Source organism: Ceratotherium simum, chromosome 10 (genome assembly GCF_057802395.1).
Source record: "Ceratotherium simum simum isolate JZ-2026a chromosome 10, ASM5780239v1, whole genome shotgun sequence".
Taxonomy (NCBI): Eukaryota; Metazoa; Chordata; class Mammalia; order Perissodactyla; family Rhinocerotidae; genus Ceratotherium; species Ceratotherium simum.
In genome coordinates, this window is record NC_141909.1 from 25,864,704 (window position 1) to 25,883,667 (window position 18,964).

An 18,964-nucleotide genomic window follows, 5' to 3' on the forward strand; every position below is an offset into this window, starting at 1 on the left:
CTGGGCAACCCGCGGCCGCAGCAAGAACTCCATCAGCAGCCGCAACAGCAGAAGCCGCCGAAAACTCTGCTTTGTATCAGAGAGGCAAGGTCAGTCCGACGCACAGCCATGCACAGGCAGTGCGCCTGTACTACGCTGCAAACCCTCTGCTTATTTCTCTAACATGCACTTGCTTCTAATTACTAGCATTGTTGCCTTCCTGATTAGTGAGGACCACTAGAGGAGATTCTGTAAGGGTGTATCTTTAATTTATATGTGTATATTTAACTTCTTTTTGGTTATTTTTAAAGGGTTGAGGGGGAGTGGGGTTATTTTTCCTACTTTTTTTTTTTTTTTTTTGCTTGCCTTGCACTACGTGCGTGGATAGTTTGTAGATATATTAATTGACTGGCGCCTGGGTTGTTGCAGTGAGGGGGGGTTAGGGAGGAAGGAATCCACCCCCACCCCCCCAAACCCTTTTCTTCTCCTTCCCTGGGTTCGGACATTGGAGCACTAAATGAACTTGAATTGTGTCTGTGGCGAGCAGGATGGTCGCTGTTACTTTGTGATGAGATCGGGGATGAATTGCTCGCTTTAAAAATGCTGCTTTGGATTCTGTTGCTGGAGACGTCTCTTTGTTTTGCCGCTGGAAACGTTACAGGGGATGTTTGCAAAGAGAAGATCTGTTCCTGCAATGAGATAGAAGGGGACCTACACGTAGACTGTGAAAAAAAGGGCTTTACAAGTCTGCAGCGTTTCACCGCCCCGACTTCCCAGTTTTACCATTTATTTCTGCATGGCAATTCTCTCACTCGACTTTTCCCTAATGAGTTCGCTAACTTTTATAATGCGGTTAGCTTGCACATGGAAAACAATGGCTTGCATGAAATCGTTCCCGGGGCTTTTCTGGGGTTGCAGCTGGTGAAAAGGCTGCACATCAACAACAACAAGATCAAGTCTTTTCGAAAGCAGACTTTTCTGGGGCTGGACGATCTGGAATACCTCCAGGCTGATTTTAATTTATTACGGGATATAGACCCGGGGGCCTTCCAGGACTTGAACAAGCTGGAGGTACTCATTTTAAATGACAATCTCATCAGCACCCTACCTGCCAACGTGTTCCAGTATGTGCCCATCACCCACCTCGACCTCCGGGGAAACAGGCTGAAAACGCTGCCCTATGAGGAGGTCTTGGAGCAAATCCCTGGCATTGCCGAGATCCTGCTAGAGGATAACCCATGGGACTGTACCTGTGATCTGCTCTCCCTGAAAGAATGGCTCGAAAACATTCCCAAAAATGCCCTGATCGGCCGAGTGGTCTGTGAAGCCCCCACCAGACTGCAGGGGAAAGACCTCAATGAAACCACCGAACAGGACTTGTGTCCTTTGAAAAACAGAGTGGATTCTAGTCTCCCAGCGCCCCCTGCCCAAGAAGAGACCTTCGCTCCTGGTCCCCTGCCAACTCCTTTCGAGACAAATGGACAAGAGGATCATGCCACCCCAGGGTCTGCTCCAAACGGAGGTACAAAGATCCCAGGCAACTGGCAGATCAAAATCAGACCCACGGCAGCGATAGCGACCGGCAGCGCCAGAAACAAACCCCCAGGCAACGGCTTGCCCTGCCCCGGGGGCTGCAGCTGTGACCACATCCCAGGGTCGGGTTTAAAGATGAACTGCAACAACCGGAACGTGAGCAGCTTGGCTGATTTGAAGCCCAAGCTCTCCAACGTGCAGGAGCTTTTCCTGCGAGATAACAAGATCCATAGCATCAGAAAATCACACTTTGTGGATTACAAGAATCTCATTCTGTTGGATCTGGGCAACAATAACATCGCCACCGTAGAAAACAACACTTTTAAGAACCTTTTGGACCTCAGGTGGCTGTATATGGATAGTAACTACCTGGACACGCTGTCCCGGGAGAAATTCGCCGGGCTGCAAAACCTCGAGTACCTGAACGTGGAGTACAACGCGATCCAGCTCATCCTTCCTGGCACCTTCAACGCCATGCCCAAACTGAGGATCCTCATTCTTAACAACAACTTGCTGAGGTCCCTACCCGTGGACGTGTTCGCTGGGGTCTCGCTCTCTAAGCTCAGCCTGCACAACAATTACTTCATGTACCTCCCAGTGGCAGGGGTGCTGGACCAGTTAACCTCCATCATCCAGATAGACCTGCACGGAAACCCTTGGGAGTGCTCCTGCACTATTGTGCCTTTCAAGCAATGGGCAGAACGCCTGGGTTCCGAAGTGCTGATGAGCGACCTCAAGTGTGAGACGCCGGTGAACTTCTTTAGGAAGGATTTCATGCTTCTCTCCAATGACGAGATCTGCCCCCAGCTGTACGCGAGGATCTCGCCCACGTTAACTTCGCACAGTAAAAACAGCACTGGGTTGGCGGAGACCGGGACGCACTCCAATTCCTACCTAGACACCAGCAGGGTGTCCATCTCCGTGTTGGTCCCGGGACTGCTGCTGGTGTTTGTCACCTCCGCCTTCACTGTGGTGGGCATGCTCGTGTTTATCCTGAGGAATCGAAAGCGGTCTAAGAGAAGGGATGCCAACTCCTCGGCGTCCGAAATTAATTCCCTACAGACAGTCTGTGACTCTTCTTACTGGCACAATGGGCCTTACAACGCAGATGGGGCCCACAGAGTGTATGACTGTGGCTCCCACTCGCTTTCAGACTAAGACCGCAACCCGGGTAGAGCAGGGAACGGGAAGGCGAAGCCGGATTCCCCCACTCCCGCCCGCATCCCAGGGGTCAGAGGAGCCCAGATCCAAGTCCGCGTGCCCCAAGGCTTGATGGACATAAGTAAATAAATAATTGAACTCGCTCAACTGAGAGGGTCTGACCCCTTAGCTCTCTTCTGGAAACAAAGAGCGGACTGTGTCTGGGAAAGCGCTGCCAGCTCGCTCTTTGCTGCGAGCCCCTTTTGACAAAGCCCAGCAGGGGCCCTGCTCAAAGAACTGACAGTGCTCCTGCCCTCGGCGGAGGGGCTGGTGGGGACGGCTGCCGCGGTCCTATACGTACATACATATAGCCGCATCTATATAGAGAGATAGATATCTATTTTTCCCCTGTGGATTAGCCCCGTGAGGAGGGGGGCGTGATGGCTCCCTGTTGGCTGCGCAGGGATGGGCAGTTGCACGAAGGCATGAATGTATTGTAAATAAATAACTCTGACTTCTGACAAAAACAAAAAGTGCTGCATGGCTCGCATGGAATCCACGCGCTTCAGGGACGCTGCCCTCCCCGGCGACTGGAGACGGCGTCACTTCACAGCACCCACTCTCTTACCTGATAAGTCCCATCGTATCAAACTTTCTAGAAACAAAATACAGTATAATCAGAAAGTGCCATTTCGCCATTATTTGTGATCGGTAGGCAGTTCAGAGCGTACGTTTACTGTGAAAAAAAAATGTAAAGGTTTTATTTAAGACATTTGCATGGCTAGTCATCAGTCCATTTTATGAGTTAAAAATGTATTTTGTTGAGCGAAGTTTTTATGGGTTGTTTTGGGTTCTTTCTTTTATTTTGATGGTGATGTTTTATTTTTTTTTTTGAGGGGGAATATTTTTCTATACATATCCAATAATGCCTTCCATCTGAATGTAAAATAAGTACCCATGATTTCTATTATAGTATCAGTGTAATTATTCAGAAAAAAAAGATTTTCAGGCAGTTAAGCATGACCAATTAATGTCACTCTAGTGCTTAGGCTGCGATCTTATGGTAGCAATTCTCTGCTGGTGTAAATCTTACTTATAAAGTAGGAAAAAAGAACCGAGGAAGCACGTGAAACTTACTAATTCTATTCGAGGATTTTATAATGGCATATTTTTTCAGTATTAAAGTGAAAATGTTTTCAACTCTGGGTCCTTACATTTTTCCAGCTTCATATTTGCCTCTGGTAAATTGGATTTGCGGTGGAAGGAACGGGGAGGGGGACCGTTGGGGGTGGATCCTTTCTAGAGCTACATTAAGGCTCTTTCTCTAATCCTTTTTACCCTTTACCTAGCGCCCCTCCCCCTCCTCCATGCCAGTCCGGACTTTTCCAGCTTTCCCCTGCGGGTAAAGTCAGGCCTTCCCCCAGCACAGCCCCCTCCTTTTTTTTTTTTTTCTCTTTCCTCATGCGGCAGTGAATCCTTTTATTAATATTGGAAATCCCTCCCTGCTGCTGCTACTGTTGCTGCTGCTGCACACACTGCAGATATAGAATTAAGGATGTTAGTAGAGATTGGATTTAATTGACTTTGCCTAGATCGGTCTCATTAAACAGAGTGGAGATTTCATTGGTCAGCACTCTTCGATGAAAGACAGCCCTAATGACTGGCATTTGAGATGCTGCTGGCGTTTTGAATTCAACATCTGCTGAAAACGGTAAAACTAATTAGTGCCCACCCACCCTCCCCGCCCCAGCAACTGCATATTGAAATTTGTTAAAGCACTCATCTTTACGGAAATCAATCATTATCATAAAGAAGTGTTTCTCTCCCATCATTCGGATTTCTGGTTGTGGCCCAGTAATTAACAAGCAAAGCATTGAACTGTTTGAATTTCATAAGCCAATGTAACTCTGGCCTCAATCATATTCCTCTGGGATTTCTAAGCAGTCTATTTTATCAGCAGTTAGGGGACAAAAAGCAAACAAAACTACACATATTGATGGGGTCTGCATTCCACCACATATCCACCCTTGAGAAGTATGTTAAAAAACTGCAGACCACAGATTAAAAAAAAAAAAAAGTTATAGGATTGTAAATCAGCTAATGAAAGCCCCCAGAGCAGTTGTAAGAAGATTTGCCTTCTAGAACTTATATTCTAAAGAGAAGTAATTTCCGAGAACAATGACGTTCTGGAGTATGTATTATTTATTTTAAAACGCATTTTTAATAAAATCTTTATTATAAACCATGACTATTCCTAAGGCCATTCATCATTTTCTCTCTTCATTCTTTTGTTTGTGGACTGCATTTTATAGTGGTAAAATTGCAACCTACTATCCTCTGACAAATATTATGAGTTGTTTATTGTTTATTTATTTTTCATATGAAGGCCTTAGTTCTTTTTATGGAAAGTACAACTGGGTTCCTGGTAAGCAACCAACAGATTTATTTGTGATGGAAAAGTTGGGGGGAGGAGAAGAGTCATATATTCATTATGACCTTAAGAAGGAAAAGAAAAGATGGCAGGTGTTCTAAGTCTCTGGGGGAAAGTGACACTTAACAAAAGATATCTAATGAGGCATGATAGTAATTTTTAAAGTGGATACATGATTAGTTTAAGTAAGGAAACTAGAACATTTCATAGAAGGTGTGCACTGGGGCAAGAACTTTTCCTCATACCAATTAACCAAAAATTACAATATAGAAGCCGAAGTTAAAGGAGTAAAATTATTTTTTAGATATTAGCTTCAATGGTTTTTGAGTGGCCATTGTGTGCCAGGCATGTGCCAAAAGATTTACATAATTATTTAATTTAACCTTCACAACCAGAGAATAATTTAATACAATATTACTATTTCCACTATACTAACGAGAAAATTGAGGCTTAAGGAGAGTCAGTAATAACTCAGATCATACCTGATAAATAGTGGAGCTGAATTTAAACCCAATTTCCCTCATACTCCAAAACCTCATTCTTTGAATTGAATAGTCATATTTATTTAGCAGATAACCTCTTAAAGAAGGCTATTCTATTTTAAATATATATATAGCTATAAAAATGCTATATAACATATTAAAGACCTAGGTTGTATCTTCTTAATTGGGTATGTATTGGTGGTCCTTTATATTCCAGTATATCTTGCCACAACAACAAAAAAATTGTCCTACATTCAGAGGAGATAACTGCAGTGTGTTCTCCAAGGGTGTATAAGAAGACAACATACAAGAAAAAATTTGCATTGCCATATGCACTTATGAATTGTAAAAATTCAAATCATTAAATCTAAATTATCTATATGTTGATTCTAAAAATACTAGGATAATCAAATATTTTAATAAATAATAATACATGTTAAAAATCCATGTAGAAAACATATTCAGTGATTTCATGTAAAAGAACATTTATTATTTAGACAATGTTTTATTCATTTTGATAAAGTATCTCTGTCATAGTTACATATATATAAACTAATATATATCATATATTATCTACATATTAGTTTAGTTTGCAGAATATGTAATACATGCGCTTTCACCATAAACTCAATTAGAATTGCTTAGCTTCTTGTTTTTGTTTTGTCTTTACATAAAATACTCATACAACTGTAGTTGCCATGTGCATTAGTTGGGATGGCTTGTTTCCAGTTATATCATCCTTTAATTCATCAAAGTAAAAGAGATTTTAGTCGTGCCAGATGGAAAAGGAGGAAAGAAGGAGATCTCTTATTTAGTTCCATTGCTTTAAAGAAAGTAGTAGCTTGTGTGACTGCTGCTGTAACTAAGAATACCCTAGAATTTAAGTTGTTGCTATAGAAATTTATTGTTTAACCATTTTTACATGTTTACCCAGGAGGAAGCTGGAATAGCTGATCTAACATTACCATAACAGGATTCTTTTTCTTAACAATATTTATATCAGATGTAATTAGAATTGTCAGGCATTTTAATGGGTTAAAATTATATTGGTGATCCTAAGGACAGCTTGTTAATTTAGCTTTTTCCAGGTTGTTAATAAATGTTATTTGGTATATATAGAGAGATGGATGAATTTGTAAGGGAGGTGTGTGTTTTTAATGTGTTGGTGGAATATTAAGTAGAGTAGTTTCTAATTCAGCTCTTTTGCTAGCTAATTTATAAATACTATTTTTTATTTGTAAGCTTATTTGAAGAAAAATGGAAATATAAAATGTGCTAAAGATTTAATTTTAGCATGTCTTAACTTTTGGTTCATTTTCTCTCTTATTTCAGTCTATCCCAAATGCAGCATATTATTTAATTTTTAAAAGATGAACTGTGTATGACATCAACAGATATAGTAAATGCATACTTAAGATTTGTAGCATATATGATTTGCTTCAATGTGGTCCTGAACTATAAAAAAAGAAGGCTAAATTAAATGTTTCGTATAATTCCCTGGCATTTTCTTCCATCTATAAAGTCACCAAAAATATTATTATAGAAAGGAATATACAGGACATGAACGACTTTCTTCTTGGTATTAGAACTTAAAGAAATGCAACTAAATGGTTCCCTGAAAGCACATGTTACAACAGAGCAATCTTGAAACCTGAAACAATATTGATTCTGTTGTGATGTATCAAAATTTGACTGGGTTTCAAAAAAACTGAATAATTAAGGTAATGACAGATTAAGTGTTTAAGGACTACAATTTTATAATGACATGGACCACTGAAGAAATCATCTTAGGTTACTGAAGCCCAGTATAACCTTTCCGCCTCAATTGACTGGCAATTTCAGAGTATTGGCTTAGACTTCAATTATCTAATTAATTACTCTTCTCCTTCCATTTACTTGCTAAATACATACTATGTTACATACTTGAAATATAATTATATTTCCTACTTGAACTTTACACAAAGTGTACAGGAGAAGAGTTAACTATAGTTTATTTAAAGAATTTTGAGTCAGTTAGAGCCTAAATATTCAATTGGCAGCATTAACTAGGCACTTGCTACGAAAAAAATGTTGTAGAAGTTCTCTTGGAAAAGGAAATAAGGCTGTTCTAACCTCATGGAGTTTACAACCTACAAAGATATGATAGATACATTATTGTAATTGTAGAAGAGTAGGACACCATTGGCAATTTTTAAAGAATGCCACTAGAAAATTTTGTTTTTCTTTTTTTAAGTAATTTAGGTTTGGGGCCATTTGGAAAAGTGCAGTCGTCATGTCAGTTTCATTGGTTGTTAGCAAATAGTTGAAAATCTTAAAACAATATTTTAAAATGAAAGAGGTGCTTTAATTACTTTGTTAGTTTTGTTTTCTCTTTTTCTGTAAAATGAGAATAATGTCTGAAATTTGGTAACTTCAGTAAGAGTTTTCTGACTAATCACTTTAGAAAGAAAGAATCAAATCAGTTTTTATCTTAACAAATGAATGATAACTTTTCAATTTTAGTTATTTGAGAAATCAAATATAAGTTTAGAAGATTGAAAAAGATATTTTATGATATCAAAAATTTCAGAATAGTTGTCTCTGGGTACTTAGCTTTGATTTGTGTCGTTTATATACATGAAGTAGATTACGGTAGCTTTAATATAATATTACATATATTTTTATAAATTTACTGTAAAGCTAATAATCTCTTAGCCAGTTCTTGTTTAGTAAAACATAATATTTCGTTACTTAGTAGTTTGATCCAAATGCATAAGTCCAAAGTTTTAACAAGCAGAGAGCAGTACGCAAAGCCATGCATTTACTCAACTTCTATGCTTTATTCCCTTTGCCTCTAACTCCATTTCTCTTCTTGGCAGAAGAATACAGGAAGGAATCATATTCAGCTGCAGCATATCAACAGAAAGAGTCACTAGTGAAAAATGAGAGGTGGCTCAAATACAGATGATAAATGGCCATTCCACAGTAGCATCAGAGAAGCAGTCTCTGCCTCCCAGGAAAGGGGGATGAGTGGAAAAGGGCCACTGTTACCATAAACAATAATGGCTTTTACCAGATTCTGTGATATTTACTGCACACTTTTTTAAATCAATATCTTTTTAACATTTCCCAACTGCATATGATATGAAAAAGTAGTACTCATTATTATGATAACAATATGATTTGCACAATATTAGATGTACATAGAGCTTTTTACCACTTACATAAAATAACAGGATTACAACATCGTGAATGAATTTGAAGCAATGTCATTGCCCATACACTAGAGTAGAATCTACGTGTTTTAGTCTAGGTATTTTTATTTATTAAAATAATTATGGGTAATCCTACATGACTAAACTATTCTATCTAAAATATTTTGTTATATAATATATGGAATGCTATTATATAATAATTATTTGCTAATTTCTATTCATTTAGATCATTTTGTAGTTAACTTAATTCAATTGTGAGTCCGGTCAACCTTAGTTAACTAGAGCTATTAAGTACCAGTTTGTGTTTTGGTAGCTTATACAGTAAATGGTTGAGTAGGGCTTTGTCATCACTGAGTTGGAAATGAATATTAGTGAACTTTTCAAGGTTCCAAAATAATGGATCTAAATTGGTTTAATTCATTATCAGATGAATCTAAGGGGAATGAAATTACTAAAGCAAAGAGTTCAATGCTGTTAATTCCTCTGTTTCCTGAATGACTAAATGGTTTCTGGTGTCTCAATATGTGCTTTAATGAGAGAGTTAACCTTATTATTATTATTATTGGTCAGAAAATGTTACTTTTTTTATCTTTCAGCAAAACTTTGATTTTATGACATTTCTATTTTTCACTAGAATGGTCAGCTCTCCAACCATCAGATTTCACGTTACAGATGGTATTTGGTACAATTAGACATTAAGACATAACAGAGTATTCCAGGAGGGTGTTACACCTTATGGTATGATATTATGAGGAATAAGACTTGAAGCCAAGAAACTAACAATAGGAAACAGCAGTAATCCTCAAAAAATGAGTGACATGGAATGTCATGTTACTATTATAACTTAAAATTTATAACATCAAATTAAGAAGAAAGTCAGATCAGAGCAATTTTGAACTTTATTTGCATGGCATGACATTACTTATAGTCAGCCAAAAATTATTTATGCCACAAGCTCTTTATAATATAGATTTTTTTTCAGCATTTTTACGTGAATAGCTAATGTGGTGCCTATTAAATTTCCTTCGCTGCAAGCCCAATTTACACACTTGATGAGTAATCAAATGCCTAGACTGGAAATAGAATTACCTTCTTTTATAAACGCAGGTTTTTTGGTTCACATCTTAAAGTAGTACGATATATTTCAAGAAGAGAAATTTCAGTCCATATTTATGTTGGCTTTTAAACCATGATTGAGGAATATTTTGACTACAGCCTTAATCATGGTGTATTCTTTAAGACTAATACAGTCATCAGTTGTGTATGTATCACATAGCTCAAGGCATTTCAAGGAGGCAACCTGGCATTGGTATCAGGGAGATACATCTCAATCATGCCAAATTCAGAAAGCAAAAACAAAAACAAAAACAACTGGGGAGGATAAAAATTTTACTTTGATTGACTCAACATATATTTATTGATCAACTACTATGTGCCAGACACTTATGCAGAAGTTCCAATGCTACACAGAAGAGACTAGATTTCTGCTCATCTGAATTTACATTCTATAAGAGATTACAGAAAACGAAACAAAAATAATGGTTAAAATAAACTTGAATAATGAAGAGCTATGAATGAAATAAAATGAGGAAGGGGCTGATGATCTCTTTTTTCAGGGTGGCCATGGAAGTCCTCTCTGAGGAGATGATGCATGAACTGAGTGAAAAATGATAAAAGACAATCGTTTGAAAATTAGGAGCGAGAGAGATCCTGGCAAAGAAATCGTCAAGTACAAAATATCCTGATTTAAAAACGTGCATGTGATGTTTAAGGACTAGAAAGAAGGCCAGAATGGCTGGTGTCTGACCATAGGTAGAGATGAAGTTGGAGAGGCAGAGAGAAGCCAGATAAGCCTCTATAAGCCGTAGAAAGGAATTTAGATTTTATTTCAAGTATAACAGAGAGCTTTAAGCAGGCAAGTGATATGATCCAAGTGGTATATTTAAAAAGCCCTTTTGGCTTCTTTAGTAAGAATGAATTACTGGGGGCAAAGGAGGAAGGCAAGGGGTGCTGTTGCAGAGTTTAGAAAGATGTGATGGTCTCTTGGGCGGCAGTGGTAGTAGCAGAGGTGGACAGAAGTGGAGAACTGAGGGCTCAATTTTTGGTGTTCAGCAAAACTCTGTATTGGAGCAGACGTGGGGGTGAAGGAAAGGAAAAATGGGTGTGTATGTGTGTTTGTGTGGGTGTGTGTGTGTTTTCTTTACCAACCACATGATGGTGCTGTCTTTTATTGAGAAGGGAAGGCAGGAGGAAGCAGGTGTTAGATTTTGCACTTGGTGACATTGAGATACCAATTTACATATTCTGAGTAGTCTGATGGACATGGAAATATGGAGCTCAGGGAGAGTTTAGGGAGGAAAACATAGACTTGGAATTCATCCTTGGTCTTTTATTGATGGCTCCATTTTATAGAATAAAAACTATGCTTACGGTTGTATTTAACTTGTGTACTCTATCTGCAGGGCAGATTTATTGAAATTGATTGTAAATTTGATGTTAGACACAACTGATGTAGGAAAGGATTGAAACGTGTGCTCTCTTTAATATCTGTACATTTTTCCCTCAAATCAGAAGACCCAGCAAAATACTCGTTTATGAGAATCAATTGAAAACAAAAAAAGTGCGGAAAAAGATAAAAATAGCTTGTGACATAAAGGCACAACGTAAACTTTAAACTGAAATGCTTAAGCTCTTTGCTTTAATAAGCATATTTCTGAATCAGAAGGAAACAATTAATCTTATCCGTTACTAGTGACAAAAGACTTAACTATTTTTTCTTCACCCAAGAGGAGTGATTTCCAGCAAAGGTAGATTAACTTTAGTAATCAATAATAAGACAAGAATGAGGATGAGGCTGTTCTTACTTGAGAGTTAGTCAATGATTGGAGTCTGTTTTATTTCACCCTTGCTTGTGGGCAACTCTGGTGTCTGGTTGACTCTTAAAAACCCTATGCCACATTTGGGAATTAGTCCAACCTTTGAGTAGACAGCACAATAAAAAATATTTCATGTTTTCTTCATGCAACCATTTATCTGCACCATTAAGCTCAACATCAGTAACCATCTCTAATCCTGAACAATCTAAGTGTAATTGAACTTAAGCTTTTAAGTAAATCGTGATTACTTTCCATTTTCTTTTAGTTCTGCTGCAATTCAAATATTAGTTTTCAACATTGTGCTGTATTAGAATAGTTTTCCCTCTTCACAAGACTATGAGTAGCTTTAGTTCTTTCTATATAGGTGCGACGCCATGTGGTAAATACTCAGCTTCTTTATTTCTTTATTTATTTAATTTATTTTTGTGAGGAGATCAGCCCAGTGCTAACAACCGCCAATCCTCCTCTTTTTTTGCTGAGGAAGACTGGCCCTGGGCTAACATCCGTGCCCATCTTCCTCCTCTTTATATAGGATGCCTCCACAGCATGGCTTGCCAAGCAGTGGGTCGGTGCACGCCCAGGATCCGACCCAGAGAACCCCAGGCTGCTGCAGCAGAGCGCGTGCACTTAACCACTTGCACCACCGGGCTGGCCCCTATTTATTTATTGTTTGATGAGGAAGATTGGTCCTGAGCTAACATCTGTTGCCAATCTTCCTCTTTTTGCTTGAGGAAGATTGTCCCTGAGCGAACATCCATCCCAGTCTTCCTCTATTTTGTATGTGGGATGCCACCACAGCATGGCTTGATGAGTGGTGTGTAGGTCTGAGCTCAGGATCTGAACCCATGAACCTTGGGCCGCCTAAGTGGAGTGCACAAACTTAACCACTATGCCACCAGGCCAGTGCCCAATACTCAGCTTATTTTTAAAAGGAAAGTTAAAAGCTGGTTGAGAGCTCTGCTGTTTCTCACAACAGAGCTTCAAGGTACTACAGAGTTTAAAGTCTTTGGGATCACTTATGGGGTCCACAACCAAGACCTGACAGTTGGAAAGACTTGATTCTGGATTAGGTTCTTCTCTAACTAGCTCTGTGATCCTAGGCAAGGCTCTTAATTTCAGTGAATCTCAATTTTCATACCTAAAATGAGACTGTTGGCCTAGAATCAAGAGCTCAGAAAAACTTTTCTGTAATGGGCCAGATAATAAGTATTTTAGGCTCTGTGGACTAAGATACAAAATCTAGGGCGTTATGTAGATAGTATGTACATATGGATATTATATAGATATTATGTATAAAACAAGAGAGAAAATAAATTTCCAAAAATTTGTATTGGCAAAATTTAAAACTTTATGCAAGACACTGAAATTTAAATTTTATATAATATTTACATGTCACAAAATATTATTCTTTTGACTTTTTTCAATCATTTAAAAATGTAAAAACTATTCTTAGCTAATAGATGGCATAAAAACAGGCAGCAGGACTGACCTGGCCTGTGGGAGGTAGTTTGCCAATCCCTGGACCAGACTCACTAGAAATTCCTCTAATAAAGCTCAAATAGAATCTTTATTATATATTCATTAAAATATCTCAAAACATTTTAATTTATGCAAATTATATAAAATTTTCAAAACTATGCAGGATATTTGTCTAAATTTTTTCCATTTAGTTATAGATATTTTAAGTTATGACAGCGAATTTTATCAGAATATAATTATAAACATGTATAAAGTAGGTCAGAGATAAAATAACGATTGAAGAGGACTAACAATAAACTGATCATGTTTGATCAAGAATTATTGGAGTGGTTAAGGGTCACGTCTTTGCAATCAGATTGTATTAATTCTAATCCTAGCTCTGGCTAACTGTGTGAACTTAATCAAGTTATTAACCTTTTAGCTCCTTGATTTTCTCACCTGTAAAAGGTAAATGACTACCTCTTAGCAATGTCATAAATATTAAATAAGTTAATACAGTTAAAATGCTTAAAAGAGGTTTTGATACTTTATGTACTTTTAGAAAGCATTAGCTATTAATAGTAGCTCTCTGTTGTGTAAATAACTTGACATAATGCTCAAAACAATTATATCTGGTAGGTAATATTTTTAAATCACTATTTTACAAGTAAAGAATCTGAGGATTAGAAAGCAACTTGTCTGGGAGTGCTCTGCTCAGTGGCAGAGCCAAAATGCAAAGCCAGATTGAAGGGACTTGAAAACAAATGCATTTTATCTGCACAACTGGGTATTTGATGAGAGATTGTCAGTATCTATCCACTTCAACCTTCTGTGACATTTTTCTTAGATCCATTTTGTTGTTTTCCTGGGATTGCAGTTATGTAATGCAATCTTGTTATATTTCCCCTTTCCACACCCACTTCGAACACATGATGGTTTTTTTATTTGACACAATTAAATTTACCTCCTTTCCCTAACTTGTTCTAGTATTGGACACCCTAAGATTTCATTTCTTTACTTTCTGTGACTCCACTTCCTAAGCTTCATTTAAATCTCTACATTATACCTGATTTTAGCTAACCCACAGAATAAAAAGAAAAAAAAAAAAACTCAAACTAAATATCACTAGGATGTGACAAAATGGCTTAACACAACAATTTTCTGCAAGAAGTGGAGTATTTAAAAATTTTTAATAGCAGTATGATAACAAATAGATGCATTTTAATGCTAGCATTTCAACAGGGTTGTTTGGCAGGAAGAATGTTTCCCAGTGCTTCAAATTACATATAAATAAGATATGCTATGGAGTTAACTCACTTTTTTTCTTTTAATAAATCAGAGAGATTTCTTCTCCATTATCTCAGAAAATGAGAATGGAGAATTTTGCCTTTTTGCTGCTTCCAATGTCTCTAATAGAACTGGAAAAGGAATTCAGACTCTTGCTTATATAAGACAAATTCTTCTCCACCAAAATCAATTATAGAATTGGGGTAACTGTTATACTTGGTTTTGAAGTCTCTGTATTGTACACCAAGAACCACAGTTCTTTCTCCTTGGCACAGCGCGTATCTGTGAAAGCCTCTGTAATATAATATTGTTACCACTGCAGGAGTACTAATAATCCATGCTATTAATTTGGAAGGCAATTCATTTTGCCTTTCAATGCCAAAAGGGAATCAGGCTAAGATATCAGAATACATTTACTTAGGATAGGAAACATGATTTCCTCCCACAAAATACTTACAATATAATTTGTGTTGACTCTGCTATTTATAGAACTATATTCCATGATTCCAAAAGTCCCAGAGATATAAAAATGGTGGCCTCCAAAAATGATTTCTTGATTTTAAAGTTTGGAGGAATACTGCATTAAATAACTTAAGTAATAGTTCTCACCATAGGATTTCACTGATTTCAAGAAATACTCTGAATCTCAGTGAGAAATGTATGATTTATTTCCCACACTTATTGACCTCAGAAGCCACTACCCTCCTGTCACCACACCACCTTTTCTTTATTTGTTTGTTTTTCTAGAACACTTTATTTAGAGACTTGCAGGGCAGAAGAGATAATTGCCTGATGTACCCAATTTAGGAGGGGAAAAAACAAAACAAAACAAGCTCAGGTCTTAGACAACTGAATTCATAGTGGTCTAAAATAATAGACTTAGAGTCAGTTACTTCTGAAAGAAAACTAACAGTTCAGAAAAATCATAATAATAAAATGAAAAGAGAAACCATTGCGTTATTTCCCATGGCTTTCTGGCATTTCTAAGTCAGTCCAATTGTGTGCCACTTACCATGAGGAGCTTGGCCTTTCTTCAATTGTGCCATCTGTTGAAGTGCAGGATAGATGACTACTTCATGACCTAGTGGTTCAAAATAGCTCATGTTTCAAGAAATATAGAACACTCCATCAAACAAATTATCTCTATTAATCTGAGTCTGGAAGATTCACCCATTTAGGCCAGTTTCATGAGAATAAGATTAATTGGTCACAATAGAGTATATTTTAAAATAGTGTACAATTCAGTTACCTCAATCCCACTTGTCTTTAATGAGTTGTCTTTTTCATATATGGACTTTGCAAGCCTAACAAATAAAATATTATTAATAATAAACTGATAGTCTGCAGGTGATTAGTATGCAGTTCCTTAAATCTGTGACTGGGTGACTTTCTTACCCAACTTTATAAGCAGGTTTATTTCCTCTAATTTGGTGTGTTAAAATGCTGATTGATTTTCCATCTGAACTTAGGACTTAGGACCAAACTTAATGAAACAAAAGGTCAATTGAGTCTTATTTGCCACTGTTTTGTTAAATCAGTAAGTGAATTCTATGTGTTAAAGAATTCACCTCTCACTTTCTTTGAAAATAGTTTATATCTATGTTCACAGTGATAAACAGGTACTATTGAATGTTAGAAAATCTGCACATTTATATTCTATTGACATTGTAAGTTCTTCCCGAGCAAGGCTTATGTCTTTGTATCTTTTATCCTCCTTGCTTATTTGGAGAATAATAGATGATTAATGTTAGTTGATTGAATGAATGCTTATAAAAATACATATCTTTATGCTTTAAATATGTTTGCAGCTCAAAACCGCTATTTTCAGTATATTTTCAGAACCCACACTCTTCCCAAATCAAATATTTTGCAAACCACAAAGCATGGTATTTGTCAATAAATATTTCCATTCCTAAGTCTATTATAGAGATAAAGATGGTAAGCTTTCAAAGGGGTCATAGAGTTTTATCTTTTTGATAAGCTAATCACAGTTTATTTGATATGTAGAGCTAGAACTAAATTTATATGAAATTAGGTTTACACAAAGAGTAAATAAGTTTAGTGCTATAATTCAGCGAAAGAAATGTGGCTACAAAGACATTAAAAAAACACTAAGGAGTCTTTTGGGAAAAAATTTCTTCTGTCATGCACACACACACACACACACACACACACACACATTGGTCTAATAATGAGGCACAACCTCTGGTACACTGACTCATGAAGGGTGGAATGGAACAGAGCAACACTGAATATAAGTCTATTTTGAAAAATGGGGAAATACATATTTTTTATTCTAATTTACAAGTCTAATAGAATTATGAGAAGGAAAATGGTGCATTTGTATAGTTTGTTGACTAAATAAAGCAAAGCTTTATGATAGGTTACTAAAACTATTTGTTAATATTAGGACTGGTACAAATGATTTATCCATATGAAATTTGCCTAATGCATATCACACAGTGCTGATATAAGGGTCAAATATGTCTGAAATAAGACTTGAATTTCCTAGATGATTTTGAAATTTAAGCTTCCATTAAAAATATTTACTAGGAATTGTTAGTTTTTATTAAACTTAACCACATCTTGTCCCAAGTTGTTTTAGGTCAAAGAGGATTAGTTATTTAACATTAATTTTCTTTTCTTGGTAATATTTTATAATTCTTGTGATCTTTTTTGTATTGTAAAACAATAGTCACATTCATAGGCAATTATTAAATATCATCTCTAAGAAATTACAAAGTTTATTATTTAAAAAAACTTTCATTTCTTAAAAAAATTAAGGACATTTACTGTTTCTGGAAATCAACTCATTTGGTATCTCTAAAACTTATTTCATAATTTGAGGGCTATAAAACAAACATTTGTATCTCTAAATGTTAGAGCAGAAACAACCGTATTACAAACTTTATAACATTGTACTGAGATCTTAAATTCCTATGGATTCTATAAGGAATCCTGCTTTACTTTATTTTATTAGTGGCTTTAAAACATTGTAATGGAGACCCATGAGCAACTAAAATTAAGATTGGTTGTATCTTTCATGATCACTGGACAGAAGATTTTCCTTTTTTGACAGAAAAAGTAAGCTCTGTGATTCACAACTTTCTTAAAAACGCGAGCAGATACATAAAAAAAATGTTTACTATTTTTTGCTAAATTATTTAATCATATTTAGAGGCATCAAAAATTTGTTGATTTACTGAAGGAGAGTTCCTACCTAATCCAGGAATGTTTAGGGAACATAAAAAAGAACTCAAGTTTAATGGAGAAATACACACAAATGTGCTGTAGGGATAAAAGGAGTTGATAGGAACAAATAATGGACCTCCACTGCCTTTGTGTTGTAAACACAGCTTGCATTTTCCACCCCTCTGATGCAATATGGTTGACACCACTTTGAGATAAAATTAAATGTAATTTTGACTCTAGCTGTGCAGCATGAATGCTTCCATACATATGCCCTGGGGGCTTGGCAAAAATGACAGGAGAGCATAGTCATTTTGGCCTTCTGAACTGAGGGAGGCTTGAGACTCATCCTACTGATGATGAAGAGAAGAAAGGAATCTCTGTTATTTAGTCGCAAGAAGACATTTTGTAAACTGGGCCGTTTGATTCTGTGAGACTACAGACGGTTATGAATGACATTATTTCAGCAGATAATATTATGGCATAAGTGCTTTACTGTTAGAGTTTTTCTGTATTAATGAAAGTGAAACTCATTTGCAAAGGTTATTTGTTCTATTGATTTAGTTTAGCCGGTAAAATATGTGTTGGAGCTGTGTTTCACTTATATTAAGGATGATTTAGTTTTATATTATATTTTTGAGTTATGAAATTGCTTGAAGAATATTTCTTATGCATTCTCATTTTTATCTGTTATTTACGATTCACCTGAGGCCTAGAAGATTTTTTTCAGAATACGGCTCTACATACTCTACCATATTAAGAGTAGTTTTATAATTAATTACAATTCTTCTTTTAAGCCAACTCTAAAATCGTAGTCTTTAAATTTGTGTGAACAGGTAAACAAGTTTTAATATATCTATCCTCTCACTCATATTGAAAACCAGCCCAGAAAATGAAAAAATTGTTGTTTAAGGAGAGACAGTGCCAAATGGAAGATACTTATTATAGTACTCTAAAAAATGTGCCCACGGTTAAAATATATCACCCCGAGACATTAGTCAGGAAACCTGCACAGTTAGTGGAAACCCTCAGTTTGACTAATTGTTGGCATTAAGAAGGAAATTTCAAGGTCTATTAAGAAGGAAAATGAAAACCCAAGTGCATATGTGGTTTAGAGTGTAGGTAGAGGGGAGTCTGGCAAGGACATGGACCAAAAGTGATGAACAAAAATAATAGAAAAGTTACAAAGAGGCTTACTGAAAGTCAGATGCTGTAAGAGGGGCAGGAAACGCCAGGGATGATCCAGATAGCAGCTTGATCTCTGGTTGAAGAATGATTACTCCTCAGAATGGCGGTATATACTATAACTACAGGTATGTGTCTCAACTCGAGCTGATTATTTAGGAACAATTATTAATGCTTGGTAGATTTTTAAAAATTAGCTACATATCAAGA

The 18,964-nt window shown here is 36.7% G+C and overlaps 1 protein-coding gene across 1 annotated transcript; it reads left to right on the plus strand.

Annotated features, from left to right (window-relative positions):
• The first annotated feature begins 536 nt into the window (after nt 1-536).
• Nucleotides 537-3,131, plus strand: SLITRK1 (SLIT and NTRK like family member 1). Its single transcript, XM_004423103.3, has one exon. The coding sequence runs from the start codon at nt 580-582 to the stop codon at nt 2,668-2,670; it is 2,091 nt and encodes a 696-aa protein (XP_004423160.2). The 5' UTR covers nt 537-579; the 3' UTR covers nt 2,671-3,131.
• The last annotated feature ends 15,833 nt before the right edge of the window (nt 3,132-18,964 follow it).